Source organism: Capricornis sumatraensis, chromosome 14 (genome assembly GCF_032405125.1).
Source record: "Capricornis sumatraensis isolate serow.1 chromosome 14, serow.2, whole genome shotgun sequence".
Classification (NCBI taxonomy): domain Eukaryota; kingdom Metazoa; phylum Chordata; class Mammalia; order Artiodactyla; family Bovidae; genus Capricornis; species Capricornis sumatraensis.
The window spans coordinates 42,620,550-42,644,098 of record NC_091082.1 but is presented as its reverse complement, the minus strand read 5'-3'; the positions used below and the strand labels follow the sequence as shown (position 1 = coordinate 42,644,098).

General features: G+C 39.8%; 1 protein-coding gene and 1 non-coding gene across 4 annotated transcripts in view; one reads left to right on the top strand and one right to left on the bottom strand.

Moving 5' to 3' along the window:
• Positions 1-23,549, top strand: part of KMO (kynurenine 3-monooxygenase) — a 66,772-nt gene that overhangs the window by 20,402 nt on the left and 22,821 nt on the right. For 2 of the 3 annotated variants that reach the window (XM_068985922.1, XM_068985921.1), the window contains exons 2-9: positions 5,386-5,455; positions 5,982-6,079; positions 7,273-7,362; positions 13,087-13,135; positions 16,989-17,076; positions 18,662-18,827; positions 19,914-19,985; positions 21,610-21,731. In XM_068985922.1, the coding sequence (XP_068842023.1) occupies positions 5,386-5,455; positions 5,982-6,079; positions 7,273-7,362; positions 13,087-13,135; positions 16,989-17,076; positions 18,662-18,827; positions 19,914-19,985; positions 21,610-21,731 (755 nt within the window). The remainder of the gene's footprint in view (positions 1-5,385; positions 5,456-5,981; positions 6,080-7,272; positions 7,363-13,086; positions 13,136-16,988; positions 17,077-18,661; positions 18,828-19,913; positions 19,986-21,609; positions 21,732-23,549) is intronic. The other variant, XM_068985923.1, reaches the window with a different exon arrangement.
• TRNAC-GCA (transfer RNA cysteine (anticodon GCA)) lies at positions 12,218-12,289 on the bottom strand. Its single transcript has one exon. It is a non-coding gene; the product is annotated as a tRNA-Cys (tRNA).

Here is a 23,549-nt window from a genome sequence, read left to right as displayed (position 1 = left end):
GGGGCAAGGATCATAAGTTTCAATTTGTATCTGTTGATTCAGAGGTGTTTTGAGACATTTTTTAAGCTACATCAATTAAATATGTGTGGTTGTGTTGGTATTCAGTCACTAAGTTGTGTCTGACTCTTTGTGACTCCATGGACTATAGCCTGCCAAGCTCCTCTGACCATGGGATTTCCCAGACAAGAATACTGGAGTGGTTTGCCATCTCCTTCTCCAGGGGATCTTCCTGACCCAAGGACTGAACCCACATCTCCCTGTTAGCAGGCAGAGTCTTTACCAATGAACCACCTGGGAAGCCCTTAAACATCTATATGCATGAGCTCAAAAAAGGAGATCTGAGTGGGAGATGTAAGTTTCTGCATCACCATGGATATAGAAGATGGACCACGATGGATGCTTAAGAAATCCCAGCACTTTGGTGGACATGAAAACTGATACAGCCATTATGGAAAAAAGTATCCAGGTTCCTTAAAAAACTAGGAATAAATCTACCATATGACCTAGCAATGCCACTGTTGGGCACAAACCCTGAGAAAACCACAATTCTAAAAGACATATGTACCCCAATGTTCAATCCAGCAATATTTACAATAGCTAGGACATGGAAGCAACCTAGATGTCCATTGACAGATGTGGTACATATATACAGTGGAATATTACTCAGCCAGAAAAAGAAATGAATTTGAGTCAGTTGTAGTGAGGTGGATGAAACTAGAGTCTCTTATACAGAGAGAAACGTCAGGAAGAGAAAAACAAGTACTGTATATTTACAGATATATATGGAATCTAGAAAAATGGTACTGATGAACCTAGCAGAGAATGGACCCGTGGACACAGCAGAGGAGGGTGAGTGTGGGATGAGTTGAGAAAATAGCATTGACGTATAAACACTATCATATACAAAATAGGTAATGGGGAATTGCTAAATTGCACAGGAAGCCCAGCCTGGTGCTTTGTGATGACATGGAGAGGTGGGATGGTGGGAGGGGAGGGAAGGTATATATATACATACACACATACATACATATATTTATATATGTATATGTGTATGTATATATATATATATAATATTTGACTGATTTGAGTTGTTGTACAGCAGAAAACAACACAAAATTGTAAAATAATTTTCCACCAACTAAAAAAAAATAGAAGCCCCAACATTTGATCGTCCTTCTTTGCATGGGTGAAAGACAAAAAGAGGAAATGGCTAGAGATGCATAAAAAAAAAGAAAATGAAGGAAGTTTAGTGTTTCAAGAAGAAAGTTTAGTTAGCAGTATTGAATGCTGCTGAAAATTTGTGATAATTATATGTAGATGATGTTATCAAATTCAAGTTGCTCAGTAGTGATAAACAAATCACTGCAATCTGTATAAAGCTATTTAGGAGAGCAACACACTAAAGCTCCAAGAAGACAGTAAACAAAAAGTCTTCATAATCTCAAAGTAGGGAAAGTTTTCTTAAGCAGTATACCAAATGCATTAGCAATAGTATAAAAGATTGATAAATGTTACTGCTACTGCTGCTGCTTCTGCTGCTAAGTCACTTCAGTGGTGTCTGACTCTGTGTGACCCCATGGACCACAGCCCACCAGGCTCCCCCATCCCTGGGATTCTCCAGACAAGAACAATGGAGTGGGTTGCCATTTCCTTCTCCAATGATGAAAGTGAAAAGTGAAAGTGAAGTTGCTCAGTCGTGTCCGACTCTTAGAGACTCCATGGACTGTAGCCTACCAGGCTCCTCTGTCCATGGGATTTTCCAGGCAAGAGTACAGGAGTGCATTGTCATTGCCTTCTCTGATAAATGTTACTACACGAAAATAAAGAGATTCTCATCATTGAAGATGCTATCAGTTCAGTTCAGTTGCTCACTCATGTCCAACTCTTTGCAACCCCATGAATCGCAGTACGGCAGGCCTCGCTGTCCATCACCAACTCCCGGAGTTCACTCAGACTCACATCCATCGAGTCAGTGATGCCACCCAGCCATCTCATCCTCTGTCGTCGCCTTCTCCTCCTGCCCCCAATCCCTCCCAGCATCAGAGTCTTTTCCAATGAGTCAACTCTTGGCATGAGGTGGCCAAAGTACTGGAGTTTCAGCTTTAGCATCATTCCTTCCAAAGAAATCCCAGGGTTGATCTCCTTCAGAATGGACTGGTTGGATCTCCTTGCAGTCCAAGGGACTCTCAAGAGTCTTCTCCAACACCACAATTCAAAACCATCAATTCTTCGGCACTCAGCTTTCTTCACAGTCCAACTCTCACATCCATACATGACCACTGGAAAAACCATAGCCTTGACTAGACGGACCTTAGTCGGCAAAGTAATGTCTCTGCTTTTGAATATGCTATCTAGGTTGGTCATAACTTTTCTTCCAAGGAGTAAACATCTTTTAATTTCATGGCTGCAATCACCATCTGCAGTGATTCTGGAGCCCCCAAAAATAAATTCATCCACTGTTTCCACTGTTTCCCCATCTATTTCCCATGAAGTGATGGGACCGGATGCCATGATCTTCATTTTCTGAATGTTGCACTTTAAGCCAACTTTTCCACTCTCCACTTTCACTTTCCTCAAGAGGCTTTTTAGTTCTTCTTCACTTTCTGCCATAAGGGTGGTGTCATCTGCATATCTGAGGTTATTGATATTTCTCCCTGCAATCTTGATTCCAGCTTGTGTTTCTTCCAGTCCAGCATTTCTCATGATGTACTCTGCATATAGGTTAAATAAGCAGGGTGACAATATACAGCCTTGACATACTCCTTTTCCTATTTGGAACCAGTCTGTTGTTCCATGTCCAGTTCTAACTGTTGCTTCCTCACCTGCATACAGATTTCTCAAGAGGCAGGTCAGGTGGTCTGGTATTCCCATCTCTTTCAGAATTTTCCACAGTTTATTATGATCCACACACATCACCAGGCTCTTTAGTTCCTCTTTACTTTCTGGCATTAGAGTGGTATCATTTGCACATCTGATGTTATTGATATTTCTCCTGGCAATCTTGAGTCCAGCTTGTAACTCATCCAACCTGGCATTTTGCTTGATGTGCTCTGCATATAAGTGAAATAAGCAGGGTGACAATACATAGCCTTGCCATACTCCTTTTTCAATCTTGAGTCAGTCAGTTAGTTGTTCCATACAGGATTCTAACTGTTGCTTCTTGACCCTCATCCAGGTTTCTCAGGAGACAGGTAAGATAGGTAGGGTAGTTCCATTGCTTTAAGATTTTTCCACAGTTTTTTATTATCCACACAGTCAAAAGGCTTTAGTGTAGCCAGTGAAACAGAGGTAGATGTTTTTCTGAAATTCCCTTGCTTTCTCTATGATCCAGTGAATGTTGGCAATTTGATCTATGGTTCCTCTGCCTTTTCTAAACCCAGCCTGAACATCAGGCAAATATAAGCTCTCAGAGGCTGCTGGTGGGAAAACATATTAGTACAAAATTTTGGAAAACAGTTTGGCATAATAAAGGTGAAGATACATAAACCTTTGACCAGAGATTCCACTTCTGTGAATAAAACGCTAAAGAAATATCATGCACACGTGCACCAGGATACATGTATGGAAATGTTCTTTGCAGCTTCTTAATATTCTCAGGCCATCTTTTCACAATATTCACATACATCAAGCCCTTATTCTGTATATCTCTAAACTTGTAAAATCAATGTATCAATTATATCTCAATAAAACTGGAAAAATAATATTGTCAGGCCAGAAACAACTCAAATGTCCTTCAACAGTAAAATGGCTAAATCAGCTCAGTTGAGTTCAGTCATGTCCAACTCTTCTTGATCCCATGGACTGTAGCACTCCAGACCTCCCTGTCCATCACCAACTCTGGAGCTTGCTCAAACTCATGTCCATCAAGTCGGTGATGCCATCCAACCATCTCATCCTCTGTCGTCCCCTTCTTCTGCCTTCAATTTTTCCCAGCATGAGGGTCTTTCCCAATGAGTCAGTTCTTTGCATCAAGTGGCCAAAGTATTGGAGTTTCAGCTTCAGCATCAGTTCTTCCAATGAATATTCAGGACTGATTTCCTTTAGGATGGACTGGTTGGATCTCCTTGCAGTCCAAGGGACTCTCAAGAGTCTTCTCCAACACCACAGTTAAAAAGCATCAATTCTTTGGTGCTCAGCTTTCTTTATGGTCCAACTCTCACATCCATACATGACTACTGGAAAAACCATAGCTTTGACTAAACAGACCTTTGTTGGCAAAGTAATGTCTCTGCTGTCTAGTTGGTCATAGCTTTTCTCCCAAGGAACAAGCATCTTGTAATTTAATGGCTGCGGTCACTATCTGCAGTAGTCTGTGAGATTTCATACAATGAAGAATCAAACAGGAAAAAAAAAAAAAAAGAATCAACCAGTAATGAAAGGATGGCCTGGAGTTTATGTGGGATCATACGGATGATCTCACCAGCATACTAGTCAGTTAAAGCTGCTGTTGGTGCTAAATCACTTCAGTTGTGTCCGATTCTGTGCGACCCCATAGACAGCATCCCACCAGGCTCCTCAGCCCACAGGATTCTCTAGGCAAGAATACTGGAGTGGGTTTCCATTTCCTTCTCCAAGTGAGTTAAAGAAGCAGATGCAAAAAAATACACAAGTATCAAAAGCATGTAAATTAAATTATGTTGCCTAGGGATGTACACCTAAGTGGAAAAACTATAAAGAAGCCAAGTTTGGTTATCACAGAAGTCAGAATATTTACCTCTAGGAGAAAGTTTGAGGATTGTAATTATGGGGAAGCTGGGGGAGCTATAGGAGATTGGAAATGTTCTACTTTTTTTGATCAGAGTCAGTAAATGGGTGTTTGGTTTTTTTTTTTTTCTAATTATTCTGTAAACCGTACTCATGGTTTGTGGTCATTCTGTATGAAAGTTATATCTCATGATATGAAAGTTAAAAAAGAAAAAAAAACCTAAATCTTCCTTGAAAACTATATAGTTTAATCTTCAGTTAATGCTATTATTCTTGCAAATGGCATTTTCCACTAGTGACTGGGTTAATCAATATGATGACTAAGGCTATGGCCACACATGATGTTGCACTTCAGTTCAGTTCAGTCTCTCAGTCGTGTCTGACTCTTTGCGACCCCGTGAACCACAGCACACCAGGCCTCCCTGTCCATCACCAACTCCTGGAGTTTACCCAAACTTATGTCCATTGAGTCAGTGATGCCATCCAACCATCTCATCCTCTGTCATCCCCTTCTCCTCCTGCCTTCAATCTTTCCCAGCATCAGGGTCTTTTCAAATGAGGCAGCTCTTCTCATCAGGTGGCCAAAGTACTGGAGTTTCAGCTTCAACACTTAGCCAGCAAAAATTCCCTATATTTGTGAAATCAGATAAAAATATGAAAAAAATTGCTTTGATTTCCTAGGTTGGATCATTAAATGCATGCTTCCTTGCCAAGAGGAATTTCCAAGTTGATATATATGAAGCTAGAGAAGGTGAGACAATACTGAACAATGTGAGATGTGGTTCTGATTCCTTGACGTCTTACTCCTTTAGATTTTAAAAAGAAAAAAAAATTTTTAAGGTAAACTGTTGAAAGTGAAAGAAAAAAATGAAGTCACTCAGTCGTGTCCGACTCTTTGCGACCCCATGGACTATAGCCTACCAGGCTCCTCTGTCCATGGGATTTTCCAGGCAAGAGTACTGGAGTGAGTTGCCATTGCATTCTCCCAGGGGATCTTCCTGACCCAGGGATCGAACCCAGGTCTTCTGCATTACAGGCAGACTCTTTACCCTCTAAGCCACCAGGGAAGCCCAAGGTAAACTGTTAGACTTCATTAAAACCCTCAACTATCTAATTTTAATTTAATTCAAATTCATTACTATCTGTGTTTTCTTTAAAAGAGTTAACAAAGTCTTTTAATTTGGTCCAGATGGCACCCATTTTTGAGGTGTATATGCTCACCCTGTCTTAGGATATAAGAATTGCGTGTAACATGAGGTCTACTTCCAATGTCTTAGACATCCGAGTGACTAAATCTGCACGTGGAAGAAGCATTAATTTGGCCCTTTCTTATAGAGGACGACAAGCCTTGAAAGCCGTTGGCCTGGAAGATCAGGTACCTTGTGAATGCATTTTCCTTGCAGAAGATAACACCTGTTGTTTTTCAACAATTGCATGGTCTTGATTTCTCTTAGTTCGAAGCAGCACTCAATGCCACAAAAATTGCTGCATGAGAATTTGTTTTACAAAGGTTTTCAAACTTCTAAATTCCCACACTTGAGGCACATGACTGCAGAGGGGGCAGAGTACATTGTAGGGCAGGTGGAAGTTGTATCAGGTGGAAACCTGATTATCACTTCTGACACTGGGCCATCAACAAGATGGTTAATCTTTGCCTTTTATTTGTGTCTGACCTGGGATGGCCTCTGGGGTGAGAGGAGGCAGGCGACACCCATTCTTTTGACTACTTAGGTCCATAATCTCTTATCACAATTCTGTACTCCAAAAAACTCTGGGACTAGAAAGCTTTTCCATCACCCATTCAGCAGCAAACTTGACCTGTTGCAGACTTTTTATAGCCTCTAAAAGAAATCTCATTTACTGTGAATGTTTTACTAAAGAAATATTGTGTTATGGGGTGGTGCCCTAGACTAGTCTATGTGTCATAAACTACCCACATATGCACACATTACCTATCTAAACTTTGAAAAGTTCTGAATTCTGAAACCAATGAGCTTTCAGTGTTTGGATAAAGACTGTGGGCCTGTTACAGATTTTCCTCATATAGACTCAAGATTGTCAAATTTCTCACTATTGTGTATCTTTGAAATGTAAAGAGAAATAGTATATTTTTATTGACAGTATTTTTGTGACAGTGTGTCCTTGAAATGATAAGTTCACATAAGTGCTATTTGCATTTCCACATTTTTCTTAGGCATGTGTAGGAAAATACTTTGCACTGCATTTCAGGGATCCTGTGACTTACTCCTCGTGCTTTATTCTTTTGTAATCATAAAAAAGAACTTAATCTCTGACAGTGAACCGTTTCCTCACTTGTAATATTTGACTTAGGTCTAGATTAACTTTAAAGTCTATCTAAAACCTAAAGTTAAAAAAACCCTAAAAACTAAAATTTGTAGGAGCATAGTTTTTATTAAATTTCTACCATACTGTGTTCCCATGGTCTTTTACATTATTTTTTGATTTTTGGAAAATGTTTGAATAATCACACTGTAAAGTCAATATCTATTTTATTGACATGATGCCACATTATGGAAATTGAAATAGACATCTCTGATTTTATTTCAGGTTGTAGCCTATGGTATCCCCATGAGAGCAAGAATGATACATTCTCTTTCAGGAAAAAAGTCTGCTATCCCCTATGGGACAAAGTCACAGGTAGGTTTACCTGGAGATACTTTTTTGTAAAATGTTAATAGCTGAGTCTAATATCTTGAACCAGCTACTTGCTTGCTGACCCTGCCTTTCTTCTCTAGCCCTGTTTTGACATTGTTTGCTTGCTTAGAATTCAAATATATATACTAGTTAATTCATAGGAGATGCTTAGAAACGGCCCAGTCCCTAATAAGCATTCAGTGGACTTCCCCCATGGTTCAGCAGTAAAGAATCCACCTGCAATGTAGGAGCCTCAGGGGACGCAGGTTCAATTCTTAAATCAGGAAGATCCCCTCAGTTTAGTTCAGCAGTAATGTCTGACTCTGTGACCCAGTGTACCGCAGCATTCCAGGTCTCCCTATCCATCACCAACTCCCAGAGCTTACCCAAACTCATGTCCATTGAGTCAGTGATACCATCCAAACATTTCATCCTCTGTTGTCCCCTTCTCCTCCTGCCCTCAATCCTTCCCAGCATCAGGGTCTTTTCAAATAAGTCAGCTCTTTGCATCAGGTGGCCAAAGTATTGGAGTTTCACCTTCAACATCAGCCCTTCCCGAGAACACCCAGGACTGATCTCTTTTAGAATGCACTGGTTGGATCTCCTTGCAGTCCAAGGGACTCTCAAGAGTCTTCTCCAACACCACAGTTCAAAAGCATCAATTCTTTGGCACTCAGCTTTCTTCACAGTCCAACTCTCACATCCATACATGACTACAGGAAAAACAATAGCCTTGACTAGATGGACCTTTGTTGGCAAAGTAATGTCTCTGCTTTTGAATATGCTGTCTAGGTTGGTCATAACTTTCCTTCTAAGGAGTAAGCATCTTTTAATTTCATGGCTGCAGTCACCATCTGCAGTGATTTTGGAGCCCCGAAAAATAAAGTCATCCACTGTTTCCACTGTTTCCCCATCTATTTGCCATGAAGTAATGGGACTGGGTGCCATGAACTTAGTTTTCTGAATGTTGAGCTTTAAGCACACTTTTCCACTCTCCTCTTTCACGTCCTCAAGAGGCTCTTTAGCTCTTTGCTTTCTGCCATAAGAATGGTGTCATCTGCATTTCTCAGGTTATTGATATTTCTCCCTGCAATCTTGATTCTTTTGCTTCTTCCAGCCCAGCGTTTCTCACGATGTACTCTGTGTATAAGTTATAAATAAGCAGCCTTGACATACTCCTTTTCCTATTTCCAGTCTGTTGTTCCATGCCCAGTTCTAACTGTTGCTTCCTGACCTGCATATCGGTTTCTCAAGGGGCAGGTCAGGTGGTCTGGTATTCCCATCTCTTTCAGAATTTTCCACAGTTTATTATGTTCCACACAGTCAAAGGCTTTGGCATAGTCAATAAAGCAGAAATAGATGTTTTTCTGGAACTCTCTTGCTTTTTCGATGATCCAGCAGATGTTGGCAATTTGATCTCTGGTTCCTCTGTCTTTTCTAAAACCAGCTTGAAAATCCGGAAGTTCACGGTTCACGTAATGCTAAAGCCTGGCTTGGAGAATTTTGAGCATTACTTTACTAGCGTGTGAAATGAGTGCAATTGTGCGGTAGTTTGAGCATTCTTTGGCATTGCCTTTCTCTAGGAGGGGCTTCCCTGGTGACTCAGACGGTAAAGCGTCTGCCTGCAATGTGGGAAACCCAGATTAGATTCCTGGGTTGGGAAGATCCCCTGGAGAAGGAAATGGCAATCCACTCCAGCACTCTTGCCTGGAAAATCCCGTGGATGGAAGAGCCTGATAGGCTACAGTCCATGGGGTCGCAAAGAATCGGACACGACTCAGCGACTTCACTTTCACTTTCACTTTCTTTGGGAAAGGAAGATCCCCTAGAGGAGGGCATCTCAACCCACTCCAGTATTCTTGCCAAGAAAATTCCATGAGCAGAGGAGCCTGGTGGGCTACAGTCATTGGTGTCTCAAAGAGTTGGACATGACATGATTTACACATGCAAGTCAAGAACAGACTACACTAACTAAATGTACCTTTTCTATAAACAATAATTGTCTTCCTGTGGGTGAGTTGCTGAAGAGCTTGCAACCTGTTCTTTGAAAGTTCTCTATGTTCACTATGAAAAGAACTCAGCCAAGGGATGGTAGGAGCACTCAGCTCTTACTTTCAGAGAGGGAGGAAATCTTTCACTTTCAGAGAAGCGAAAGTAAGGCTTGAAAGAGATAGTTGTTTAAATCTTCAGTTGGCAACAAAATAGCATCATTCCAATCAAATGACAGTTTTCCTATGGGGAGAATTGGGTGAGACCAAATTTCTAAAAAACATAAATTTTTAAGTGTCAGGTGTGTATTGGATGAGATAGCTTGCAAATGCACTTTCAGATAACAGAATCTCACAATGGTCAGCAGCTTTAGATGCATGGTCTCCAACCACCTTGCTTTACAGATAAAGAAACAGGCTGCATGACTACAGGAGGTCAATATTAAGGGAGAAACTGGACAAGTTTCCTTACAGACAGCAACCAGTGAGCGTGGTGTAGGAAGCCCTCACAGGAGTGCTGGAAGTGCTGCTTAGTTACACTATTTCTTTTTTCTAAAATTAGAGTGATATTCTTCCCATAATAGGCATAATAGTCATTCCACCTTTCTTTTGGATTAATACGGATTGTGCTGAGGAAATTCATTTCATTGTATTCATCTCTTCCCTGGAGATTGGCCCAATAGAGTATGAATAGATCCAGGGGGAAAATATGGTTCAAAATAGCAGGGAAAGCGGATGAGAAGAGTGACTTGGACCTGAGACTAAAACTACTAACTTCCTTACCTTCGCCAAGTGAGAATGAGAGAGGGGTGAGGGAGAAACAGTTTCATCACCAGTGACTCCCCAGGAAGGTGAAAGTGTTGGTGCAAGTTCTCATTTCAAGGCCTTTAATACAGAAGAAGGGAATGATCCTTCTACATCAATCCTGCCATTCCTCAATTCTTAAGAACTGAGTTAATGCTAAATTTATAGGTTTGCATCATTATTTTTATACTAGAGTTGAAAATGGGCCCTCCTTATCTTTTAAGAACTGTATGAATTTGCTTTGAATTGGTCAGTTCCATAACCTGTGGAAGTGTAAAGTCATCCCCATCACCCCAAGATTTCTTCCAGTATCCAGGGAGTGTACGTATTGGCCTCTGCTGCCTCTTGGTGTCCACTCCTTCTCCTCTAGTTTTGGTTATGTACCATGATGACCATACATGAAACTCAAGATTTTTACCCATTTCCACTTGCAAAATACATATTAATAGCCTTCCTCCTGGAACACAAACAAGATTGCCAGGGCATAAGCAGCCATATTGGACCATGAGGAAGGAACTTTACAGAAGGAAGCTTACATGCCAAAGATGATGGAGTAGAAAGGAGGAGGACGCTGATGAATTTGTGGATGTCCCTGAGATACCTCTAGACTTTTTATTAAGCAGGAAAAAAAAAAAGTGTAGTTTATATAAGCAGCTGTGGTCAGGTCTCTGCGCAAACAGCTAAAAATAATCCATGACTCATTACAGTATATAAAGCTCAGGGTAATTTGCACAGGGCTAAGTAAATTATATTTGAGGAAAAAAACATACATGAATATACTTAAGACCTGGAGGGTCATGGAAGGCCCACATTGTGCAGTGCATAGCAAACGATTCATAAGTTCCTACTGTATATGATTTGACTTCTGAAATCTTTTCTATACCCCTTTCTCTGAGCCTTCCTCCCCTAGCTGTTATTTTTTCTGCCCTTTCTCCTTTGCTATGACCGTCTTGCAGATTCTTCTCATTTCCTTCCCCAATTGCCAAATATCAAAATATTCTCTAATATACAGAGCAGGCCAGAGTTCCCCCAATTGCGATTCTTAAACTCCTGTGCCCCAAATAAAGAAATGACACCCCCTTACTAAAAAACATTCTCATTTGAAGGCTATCAGGACAACAATGTAAACACTTTTTCCTAGCATATTTGAAAAAGTCAGCACTGCAACTTTTGTCTTACAAATCTCCAAAGATTGTCCGATGCCCTTTAGGTTTTCTTAGTGGGTTTTTCGGTTACAAGACTCACTTTACAGCTCTTCATTTGTTTGTTCTTGTTCTTACTTATTCTTCACAAGGTAAGCCTTTTAAAATATGTGTTGGAGAAGTGAAGCTTGATGTCAGTGACTCTAAGTTATGGTTATAATAGGAAACTGCCCAAAGATATGGAGGAGATTAGACCAGGACTCTCCCTGGTCTTCTGCAGGACCAACATGTCTGTTGGTTCCCTGATGATCAGTCCCCAGTTTATCTCAACTAAGCCTGATAAGGATCAACTGGCAAGGAAAGAATATTTTCCTTCTGTTAATAAGACTTCATAATTTGAATGTTTCCTAGTATACTTAGAAGTATAACAAGTGTGGTTTCTGTTGAAATGCAAACATTAATAATGTAGAAGACTGGAAAACAGAACCATAAGGCAGAGAATTACGAAGTTCCTGTTAATTTTAATTTATGACAAAGACACAGGAAGCTCCTCCTCAGTCTACTATTGCCTCTTTAGCATGACCAAGTTATTTTTATACCAAGTATAGATTTAGCTGTTAATTTTATATGCCTATATTTGAATGGGATCGAGATGAATAAAAGACCATATTTGTGTTAAATGTTGTAATGTCTCATAATTTTGAAATTTATGTGCTTTAAATTTTTAAAGCAATAGACTTCTCCTGAATTGCATGACTGCATTATGGCTTTCATGAGCCCTAAGTGAGTAAGAGTAAGTGAAGTCACTCAATCATGTCCAACTCTTTGCGACCCTATGGACCGTAGCCTACCAGGTCTCTCTGTCCATGGGATTTTCCAGGCAAGAATACTGGAGTGAGTTGCTGTTTCCTTCTCCAGGGGATCTTCCCAACCCAGGGTTTGAACCTGGGTCTCCTGCATTGCAAGCAGATGCTTTAACCTCTGAGCCACCAGGGAAACGGATAGACACTTTTGCTTTGTGGGACCCTACAAATCAATAAATATTAAAAATTTGACTATATGAGCACATTGATATAAAGATTACATTAAGCTTTAATATAATCCAGACTGGATTTATTCTTATCTTTTAAAGAATTAATATATATTCATATTCTTATATTTATTTTTTCTTATGATTTTGAAATAAACTAAAATTATTTTCATGAACCCCTAAAAGTATCATAGGTCCTATGCACTGTTTGACTGGGTCCCATGGAACAATCGGTGCTGTGAAGTCAGAAACAGCCAGTACATGTACCATGTATGGGATCTACCTATTCCTAAAAACCCTCACCCTGCCACAACCACACCACACACTCACACAGCCTTTCAAATTGAAATGAAAATTTCAAAGTAGTTTCTTTGGGAAATGGTACATTTATTCTAGGAATGTTGTCATTTCTGAAGTTTTTTTACACACCGTGATTTGGAGACCTAAGATGAATATTTGAGATTAATGTTTGATAGTTAAAACAAAACTATCTTAATGAAAATAATATTTTTGGTACCAAAAAAAGATTTGTTTTTATATAGTATCAAACTTTGAAAAAGCCTAGGTTTAAACCTGAACATTGTATTGCATATATTTGATTAAAGTGTTTATAGAAAAAAAGGCTACTTAGTTAAATGGTTGTAAAGCTGAGCTTGCAACCTTCTGATAAATAATTAGTATTTTCTATTGCTAAGTGAATAACATAGAAGCATATTTGCCCATTCTCCAGAAACAAATAGCATCTACTATATTTTTCTTGCAGTATATTCTTTCTATAAGCAGAGAAAATCTAAACAAGGATCTCCTGACGGGTAAGTCCAATGCTTTATTCACCAGCCCTCATTTTCAGCAAAGCGCATGAGTCTGATCTCGTCATATGATTAACTGAAACTTGTTTACCATTCCTTCTTGGGAGTTATTAAGAGCAAGACTATGTACAATGCAAAGTGTTTCTTTAAAAATACTGGCAGTACATCTTCCAGCATCTCTTTTTCATCTTATCAGTGGTCTAAATAAAAATTGTTTGTTCAGCATGTATTGAATTCCTATTGTCTTCTAGGCACTGGGTTGAATGAGTGCCTCAGTGAAGAACTCACAATCTAGTGGAAAAACAGATATACATATATAACAATTTTCAAAGAGACACAAGCAGGTATTTTTTTAATCAGAAATATGAAAAGCAATAGTGTGAAGGCTGATAGAGGGCTGAAGTTTTTTTAAGTATTATGAAAATTGCTGTGTGCAAAAACAAGAGTCTGGACTAAAGCTAGAGCCCTCCAGTTGGGAGGAGGTATAGATTCAAGATACCTGTAGGAGACAAAGTTAGATGCAGGGTATAGGAAGCTGATAAAGAGGAAGGTGTGCATAAGCCTGAAGATTCTCATGTGTGTAACCAAAAAGACCTAGACCTGTCCATTAATTGAAAAGCCCCTGGACTGCAAATTAAATTTGTATCCTGGATAATCAATCCAATCACATTTCATGTAACCCTTGATCATATTTTTTTCTTCTTTAGCATTTGTACTAAACAAATTCATTCCATGCAAAGCATGCCATTAGTAGTTCTATCTTTTAAATCAATCAATCCCTCTCAATGCATTCCAGCAACCTCTGACTTTTGGAGACCAGAGGTTCCAGTTATTTATCTGTGTTTCTCCACAATCCCCTACCCAGGGTGAGTTTGTAACATATCTGTTGAATTGAACTGAACTGAACTGAACTGGGAGGGGGAGTGAAGGAGGTCACTCTAGTTGATTCATGAGGGCTCAGAAATAGGGTTTGGTATTCATCTTAATTCCATTTCTTTACTTGTAAGGCTGACTTTTGGATAAATAGATACATGGCTAGGTTGCTTTATATATTCAAGCTGATCTTAAGAAAAGAAACTACAAGACAGCTTTTAAAAATAATAGAAAATATCTTTTATGTGTTAAGCACTGTGTTAATAACTGCTTTATATTGCATCAATTTGTATAAGCCTCCAAACAACTCTGTGACGTAAGAATTATGTTTACCTCAGTTTTGTACATGATAAAGGAAGCTTAGAGACGGCCACAGTGCAGCAGGTTACACTGTTAATAAGTAGCAGAATCTGGATTGAACTTGAGTCTGTCTATTCCAAAGTCCATGCTTTTAACTATTACAGTCACTGCCTCCAGTAATATAAATGAAACACTGATAACAAGGAGGTAAAACATGGGGAAGACCCATCTTGCATGCTCCCCTGTTTTTCATTAGGTACACACTGCACAGCATACAATTTCATAAATGGCATAAATATGTTAATAAAAAGAATGCTGAACCTCTTGACTTCTAAACTGTTTGGCATATAAAGTTCTTTTACACAGCTCTTATTTCTTTACATGGCATCAGATTGTGAGCCACCTATTCCACAGATAAATAAATACTCATTCCTTCTGATAGAACAGTTCTCCTCTGAAAGTGCTGTAACTAAATCATTTTCCTGCATCAGCTTTTCATGTAGGGTTGTTTCATGGTTTACTGTCCTGTGAGATGTTAATAACTGTTAAGTAAAACAAACATAGAAAGGATATGTGGTCAGGCAAATTTGATAAACTTAAAACCTGCATTGGACTTTCCAGGCAGCCCTAGAGGTAAAGAACTCATCTGTCAATGCAGGAGACATAAGAAATGTGGGTTCAATCCTTGGGTCGGGAGGATCCCCTGGAGGAGGGCATGGCAACCCACTACAGTATTCTTGCCTGGAGAATCCCATGGACAGAGGAGCCTCGTGGGCTACAGTCCTTGGGGCCCAACAAGTTGAACACAACTGCAGTGACTTAACACACACACAGGCAAACCCTGCATCAAATTCGTTTTAAAAGTTCTAGGACTTTCCTTGACCCAGTGGCTAAGATTCCGTGCTCCCAATGCAGGAGGCCCAGGTAAAATCCCTTGTCAGGAAACTAGACCCCACCTGCCACAACTAAGAGATCCCACATGCTGCATTGAAGACCCGGTGCCGCCAGATAAACACATAAGTAACTATTAAAAGTCTTTTCTTACAGTACTTTCAGGGCCTTTATTCTAGTCTGCAGTGTGGATTTTCCAGGGCAATGCTGTCTAAGATGTGACCACAAATGCCAGCCATATGCATAATTTAATACCTTACATTAATCACAATAGAAAAACCTACAAAGAAATCAGTGAACTTAATTTTAATAGTGTATTTAACCTAATGTATCCAAAATATTATTTCAATGTATAATCTATGTAAGAATGCTACTCATGAGACATTTTATTCTTTTTTTTTTTTTACTAAGTTGTCAAAACCCAGTGGTTGCATCCCATCTCCATTCAGAACAGCCGCATTTTAAGCACTCAAGAGCCACATGTATCTGGGGACCAAGACAGCACAGTCAGAGGGTCAGAGTGTGAGCATTTCTGTAATGACTATGACCACGGAACAGTTATTTCAGTTATCACAGGACTAGTGTTCCATGGAAAATTCTTTGAGCTGCATTTCTCTACATTTAATTTGAAAAAAAAAATTTACAAAAAGGTTGATTCCATAAACACATATTGTATTTGTCAAAGATACCCATAGTGGTTCGAGTAAACGCTGATTTCTCCAAGTTATTTGTCAAAAGATTTCTTAAACATAGATAAGTCTTTGGCATATCTCCAATTTCAATATTCTGAAGCTTCCAATCCTGTGTTCAAGAATCTTAAAGTCTGCAAACCCCAAATCAAACTCAAGCAAAGCAGAACAACGGCAACAACAACAACAACAAAAATACAAAACCTGAGATGAAAAGGAGAGATGGGCACAGATAGAGATATTGAATTGGAAGTCAGACTTCTGGCTTATTTTTCCTAAATCCTTTACTTTGTGTGATCTTAGTCATCTAACTTTCCCTCCAGAAGCTCAGTTACTTCATTCATGAAATGAAGAGTTTTGAAATAAACTATCTTGAGGTCTACAGCAGCTCTAACATCTACATTCTGATTTGTGGCTTTAAGAACAATAAATAGCCCCTAATTATAGATCTCCTGCTCATGAAAAAAACTAGGAACAAAAATAATGTTTTACTACAGTGATAAGAACATAATTAATAGTTCAGAAAATGAAATTCACTATAGATTTTTAGCAGGCCAAAAAAGCACTAAAATAATTTGATTCTATTTATTAAGAAGTTTCCAATCTTCTTATTCACTTTCCCCTAACTATTTCAGTGTTTGATTACGAAAAGATCTGTATTTATATATCAATGATCTATATTTATAACAAACTGACTCAGAAGTCTAGAGGACTTGCTAAAAAGAGATACAGAGTCAGGCATAGTATGTAAAAAGAAATTTGACTGAATATTTCCAATTACAAATTAAGCCTTAATTTGGGGGCAGCTTTAAAATATGTAATGATTGCTTCTTTCCTAGGGTGCCAACAATTACAGTGATGCAAGAATATACATAGTTAGATTTTTTTTTTTGAGATGGAGACAGTTGATTTTTATTTATCTCTTTTACTACCAGATTATCCTAGAACATTTGCACAACAGTTGCCAAATCACATTTTAACTAATTCGTGTTTACATTGTTAAGTATCTCTATCACACCATTCTCAGAAAATAATGAATTCAATTTAAGTGAAATGAGAATTGGAATTTCATTTCCATTAGTTTTCTTTCTTTGTTTCTTCAGCTGTTGAGAAATACTCCAATGCAAAAGTGCACTTTGGCCACAAGCTGGTGAAATGTAATCCTGAGAAAGGAGTAATCACAGTTCTTGGGTAAGAACCGGTCAGCCCTTTGACTTCAGAGGTGAAGGGTTGAAGTGGAGAATTGTGCCTGTAAACTTTGCTCTTGACTGTTTTGAAAGAGTTAAATGATTACTAACAGGGTAATTCAAGTAGTTTCTACAATCAAGTAATTTTATGTTGATCACTAGCACCAGTATTCTTCCTGATTCTCCTGCTCACTCATCTTTTTAACGGTATTCTAGACTGGTAACCATACTCTGCTTCTAACCCTCTCCTAACTTGAAACAGGTAACTCTGCACTGCTCTGCTTCTCCTCTCCTCTTTCTGAATAATATTTGTCTGTCTCCCCTTGGCCGAGTCCATTTCCTCTAAAGTTCCAAGCCTCATATCCCACTTGGGGGAAATTTCTTGGATTCACAGTTTGTTCAATAACTACTTGTAAATCCGCATTTCTATTTGTAATAATAATAATAATAACCCTTATTTCAATCTTATATTAATTTTCCTTTAAACACCTTCGCAAGTACTTCTTGCCATAATCTCAAATGTATCTAAAATTTCGAACATCTGTTCGTCCTACTCCTAATTTTCCTAGTTTGTTGTGTTGCTGTCTAGAGGCCCAGTTATGTTCAACTCTTTGTGACCCTGTGAACCACAGACCAGAGGCTCCTCCATCCATGGGATTCTCTAGGCAAGAATACTGGAGTGGGCTGCCATTTCCTTCTCTAGGGGCTCTTCCCTACCCAGGGATCAAACCTGTGTCTCCTGCATTGGCAGGCAGATTCTTTACCACTGAGTCACCTGGGAAGCTGACTTACCTAGTACTTTTAACCAAATAATTAAAATCATTTTTGATGTACCCCTTTCCTTATTTTCTCCCATTTGACCTGAAAACATTTCCCAGTGTCTCGTACTTCTTGTCGGCCTCAGAGCCTATGTCGACCTTCTTCCTGAGCACCACAACCTTTGGGCTCTCACCCCCACGCATGTAGGCTACTATGATCACTTTGTCTCCATTTCCTCTTCCTTCTGCGCTGTGGCTCTGCTGCAATGTAACTTACTCCTGAGTAAGTTGTCTTAAATTACTACTCTTCATACACCACCTGCCCAATGGAAATATATTGTTTTCTCCCAGCTGCCAGAATAATGTATTTGAACCTTGCATCTTAACATTCAAAACTCTCTTCTCCTCCCTCTCCAGTTGTATTCTTTTCTTAAACTCCTCTTCTGATCTCCTCTAAGACAAACATGCTGCTCCTAGAAGACCTTGGTCACGTCCCTGTGGTTGTACATATACTTTCTCCATTTGAAAGACTTTTCCTTCTTTTCAAGGTTCTCTTCCTTCATGCAGGCAACTCAGCTCTTAGGCTTCTGTGGCTTAGCATGTCTTTAGGAATCAGTATGATTGTGTGTTACCCTCATTCTCATAGCAAACCCATGACTGGGGACAAGTGTTATCTTCATTTTATAGCTATTGACTCAAAGCTCTAAATCAGATATGTAAAAGTGAGCAGTGGCTCCACTATTAAGTCACTACTTTTTCTACCCAATAGAGGTACTTCATCATTTTCACCACTAGACTTTTTTTCTTTTGATGGTTTATTTTATTTTTCAGACAGGACAAAGTTCCCAAAGATGTCACCTGTGACCTCATTGTAGGATGTGATGGAGCCTTTTCCACTGTTAGAACTCACCTCATGAAGAAACCCCGCTTTGATTACAGTCAACAATACATTCCTCATGGGTACATGGAGCTGAGTATTCCACCTAAGAATGGGGATGTAAGTCCTTTCCCTTTCTTTCCTCCTTCCTACAACTCTCCCCCTCCCCTGCCCCATATTAGTATAGAAGTGTATTCTAGTGCAGTTGTTCTCAGCAGCATGTCTTGATCCATTCTAAGGTTTGCCAAAGTACTATGTATTCAATAACGCATAATAAATTGGATGTACAGGTATCCTTTTAATAATATCACTCACTCCCTTACCTTTTGATATGTTTTCTTGAATAGGGAAGAAAGGAAAGGAATTACAACTACTTTTTTCTATTATATCTTGGGGAAAAAATTAAAAAAAAAACAGGTTGGGAATCAACTTTGTGTACTGACAGTCCAGAGTCCTTATACTCATGATTAAATTTAAAAAGTTATTAAATAAAGTGAAAAGGGAGTTGCTGCAGAGAGACTTGCATTGCATGTTTTTTATTTCCTGGAGTCCATGTTAAACCATATGTGGCCAGAGGCAAATATGTAGTGTGTGTATCGTATGTTGAGGAAAATTAAAATACCAACAGAAGCAATGAGGATCTTGGCTTATAAGTAATAAAAGGTACACAGCTGTAAATACTTGATTTCCATGCAAATATACATTTTAAGGTACTGATTTTACCCATCCTATTTGAAATTCAAACATCTAGTCTGTTTGGGATAGCAATATTACATGCCACTTTTGTGGGCTTCCCAGGTGACTCAGAGGTAAAGAATATGCCAATGCAGGAGATACGGGTTTGATCCCTGGGTGGGGAAGATCCTCTCGAGGAGGAAATGACACCCCACTCCAGTATCCTTGCCAAGACAATTCTATGGACAGAGGATCCTGGTGGGCTATAGTCTATGAGGTCGCAAAGAGTCTGACATGACTGAATGACTAACACTTCTAACACCTGGGGAATTAAGTGGGAGTTCATCTTACAGCTATTTTTTCACAGCAGGCAAACTGTCTTTGCTTAGACTTTATGTTTGGAGGGACATGGCAGTGATCTAAATTGCTGTGTGTGCAAGTACAACATTAACAGTCGGTGTGCCTCATTTGTTAATGCAGATCAGCTGCATTAATACACTAATTATATATATATATTTTTTTCCCCTGCAGTATGCCATGGAACCTAATTATCTACATATTTGGCCTCGAGATACCTTTATGATGATTGCACTTCCTAACACGGTAGTGTAAATTTTTTTATTAACTGTCATTTTGCCTATATGATTAATGTTTTTCATTAAAGTGAAAGTGAAGTCACTCAGTTGTGTCCTACTCTTTGTGACCCCATGGACTGTAGCCCACCAGGCTCCTCCATCCATGGGATTCTCCAGGCAAGAATACTGGAGTGGGTTGCCATTTCCTTCTCCAGGGGATCTTCCGAACCCAGGGATCAAACCCGGGTCTCCCGCATTGCAGGCAGACGCTTTAACCACTGAGCTACAGGGCATTACTTACTTTTATATACTATATACATGTAGGTAGTCAACTTCATCATTGTCTAGTCTGTTTAATGATTATATCTGAAACTTGGGGATATTGAAGAAAAACCTGAAGAAATATAATTATTTACTTTGGAAAGGATATTTAACATATACAAATGACTAATGGGGGTTTGTGTGTGGTGGTACCTGACTGCCACCTTCCCCAAGACAGTGCAGGAAGAAACTGCCCCCAAATAAAGCCAAAGATATTTAGGTTATATATTAGGAAGTATTTTTCATCCTTTAAGGTCTGTAGGACATTTGAATATTCATTATCAAAAAGGAGCATGGCTGTTCTTTCATTAGACCTTAGAGACATTTTTGCTATCAGTCCTGGGTGTCCATTGGAAGGACTGATGTTGAAGCTGAAACTCCAATACTTTGGCCACCTGATGTGAAGAGCTGACTCATTGGAAAAGACCCTGATGCTAGGAAGGATTGAGGGCAGGAGGAAAAGGGGATGACAGAGGATGAGATGGATGGATTGCATCACCAACTCAATGGACATGGGTTTGGTTGGACTCCAGGAGTTTGTGATGGACAAGGAGGCCTGATGTGCTGCAGTTCATGGGGTCGCAAAGAGTCAGACAGAACTGAGTGACTGAACTGAACTGAACTGAACAGAATATATATATAGTTATTATTATCTCTAGATGGAGATTCCCATGTGGCTCAGTGGTGAAGAATCCAACTGCAGTGCAAGAGACGTGAACTCAATCCCTGAGTCCAGAAGATCCCCTGGGGAAGGAAATGGCAATCCTCTTCAGTATTGTTGCCTGGGAAATCTCATGGACAGAGGAACCTGGTGGGCTATAGTCCATGGGGTCACTAAAGAGTTGGACATGACTTAGTGACTAAACAACAACAATCTCTATATATAATATAGACACATATGTCTATTTATATTTCTCTGGTTGGTCTTTTATTTACCTTTTTTTTTTCTTTCTCTTGTCAAGAATCCTGGGGTCCAAGGCCCTAATGTCATAGTGTCTTAAATGGAATAACAGTAAAGAAAAAAAGAGAATTCAAATCCAACGCACCTATTAATAGTATAAGGAGTGCAGTGTTTGCTTGCTGAAAATATCTGGAGTTTACAGTATAGAAAGTTTCCTAATAACCAAGAAGCAGGGGTGTACCTGGGGACCCCTGACTGAGCTTTTCCTGGGAGGTGAGGGAAGAAAGTGAGGGTGCCTTTCCTGTCTGCTTGGACACTCCTCCCAGAGCCCCCTGAGCCACAGCAAGCACTCAGAGATTGAGGGATCTGTCTTAGGGCCAGCATTGCCTGACCCCCAATCTCTCACACACTATTCCTCTTCTCACCACAGAACAAATCTTTCACGTGTACTTTGTTCATGCCTTTTGAAGAGTTTGAAAAACTGCTAACTAGTCGTGATGTGCTGGACTTCTTCCAGAAATACTTTCCGGATTCCATCCCTCTAATTGGAAAGTAAGTTTCAAGATGTCCAATTGTGCCTTTTGCCCCCTTGTTTGAGGTATTCAAAATTCAGATAAAGGCTAATGCACCTTATTTCAGCTTTTGTTAAAAATGACCTGTAATGCAGTGACCTGGACGGGAAACCTGCCTGTGTGCTAAGTCACTTCCATCATGTCCAACTCTGTGACCCCATAGACCGTATCCTGCCAGGCTCCTCTGTCCACAGGGTTTTTCCAGGCAAGAATACTGGAGTGAGTTGCCATGCCCTCCTCCAGGGGATCTCCTGATCATGCAGTGACCTGGATGGGAAACCTAGGTTACAGCAAAAGCCCAAGAGGATCTTGTGCTGCAAACAGGAATTCTGAAAAAAACCCAGGCCGGGCCAGTTTCTCTGGGAAAGACAAGCCACCATTGTCCCTGGGCCTTTTATGTTCCCTGTGCAGGTGCCCAGGCCCCATAGGTCTCGGTGTGCCACAGAGCTTGGCTGTGCTTCCTCCTGCTGGTGGGAACACAAATCTATATGATGACACCCTCAAGTCCACCAGTTGCTAGCTATATAAGCTTTTCTATGTCTCATACCCTTCACAGTAAAATGCTGATGATAGTTGTGCCTGCCCCAAAGGGTTGTTGTGCAGAGTAAAGAGAATAATGCCTATAAACCATTCAGCACAGGGCCAGGCATGTATAAAGTTTTTCCAAACTGGTAGCTAATTGTACCAGCCGTCTGGTTTATGAGTCTTAGCTCCTCTGGGCCATTTCAACACCACCACATGGACCTTGTCATTTGGTCTCACTCAGTGCCTCTCTCCCCTGTCCCTCTGTCCTAGAACCTAACTCACATTCCACCTCCAGTGACATCATCATGAAGGCAGCACAATGCTGCAGAAAGAGCAAGGTTTTAACACTACTCTTGTCCCTGACTTCCTTGGGTCTCAGATTTTTCATCACTGAAATAGACATCAGGATGCCTTACTTTTAGGGCAATTTTGAAAATTAAATGAGTTAATTATGTAAAAGGGATAGCCCACTGCCAAGTCATAGCAGATCTTTTTAAAAATTGTCAGTTCTCGTCCTTTCCTGCATATCAATTCAATTGCTATGTTGGTTTCTCCTTCTCTGGCGTTGAAGGGAAATCTCTGCATGCCAAAATTTAGTCCTTAGATACTTTTGGAACTTGTTCTGTGGCTATTTCTTGCCTCTCTCACTAGATGTAAGATCATCTAGTGTATGTACACAGGATTGCCAGATGGCTCAGTGGTAAAGAATCCACTTACCAGTGCAGGAGATGTCGGAAACATGAGTTCAGTCACCAGGTCGGGAAGATCCCCTAGAGGAGAAAATGGCAACCTGCTCCAGTATTCTTGCCTGGAAAATTCCACAGACAGAAGAGTCTGACAGGCTACAGTCCATAGAGTCACGAAGAGTCAGACATGACTGAGCGAGTACACATGATAAATGTACATAGTACTTCTCCACCTATAGCGCCCACAAAACCTCTGTAGATGCTTGAGCAATACTAGCTTGAGTTCAGTTGTTCATTTCCAGATACACATGGACTCACTTAACTTAATTTTGGTTTGTTGGGTGTTAGTAAAATACACAACTGCATCTCAATTTTTTCCAAGGAAACCTGAAACATACCAACATAGCTGAACATTGTGTGATTTATGTGCTAGATAACAAAGTTTTCCTGACATATAACACAGGCACATTTCAAATTATTCAAATTCAGCTACTCTTGTTCTTTTTGGATGTGATTAACATTGTTTCAAATTAAGAATGCAATCAGAACAATGGAATTTGGGAACTAGGAGAAACTTCACCTCTCCC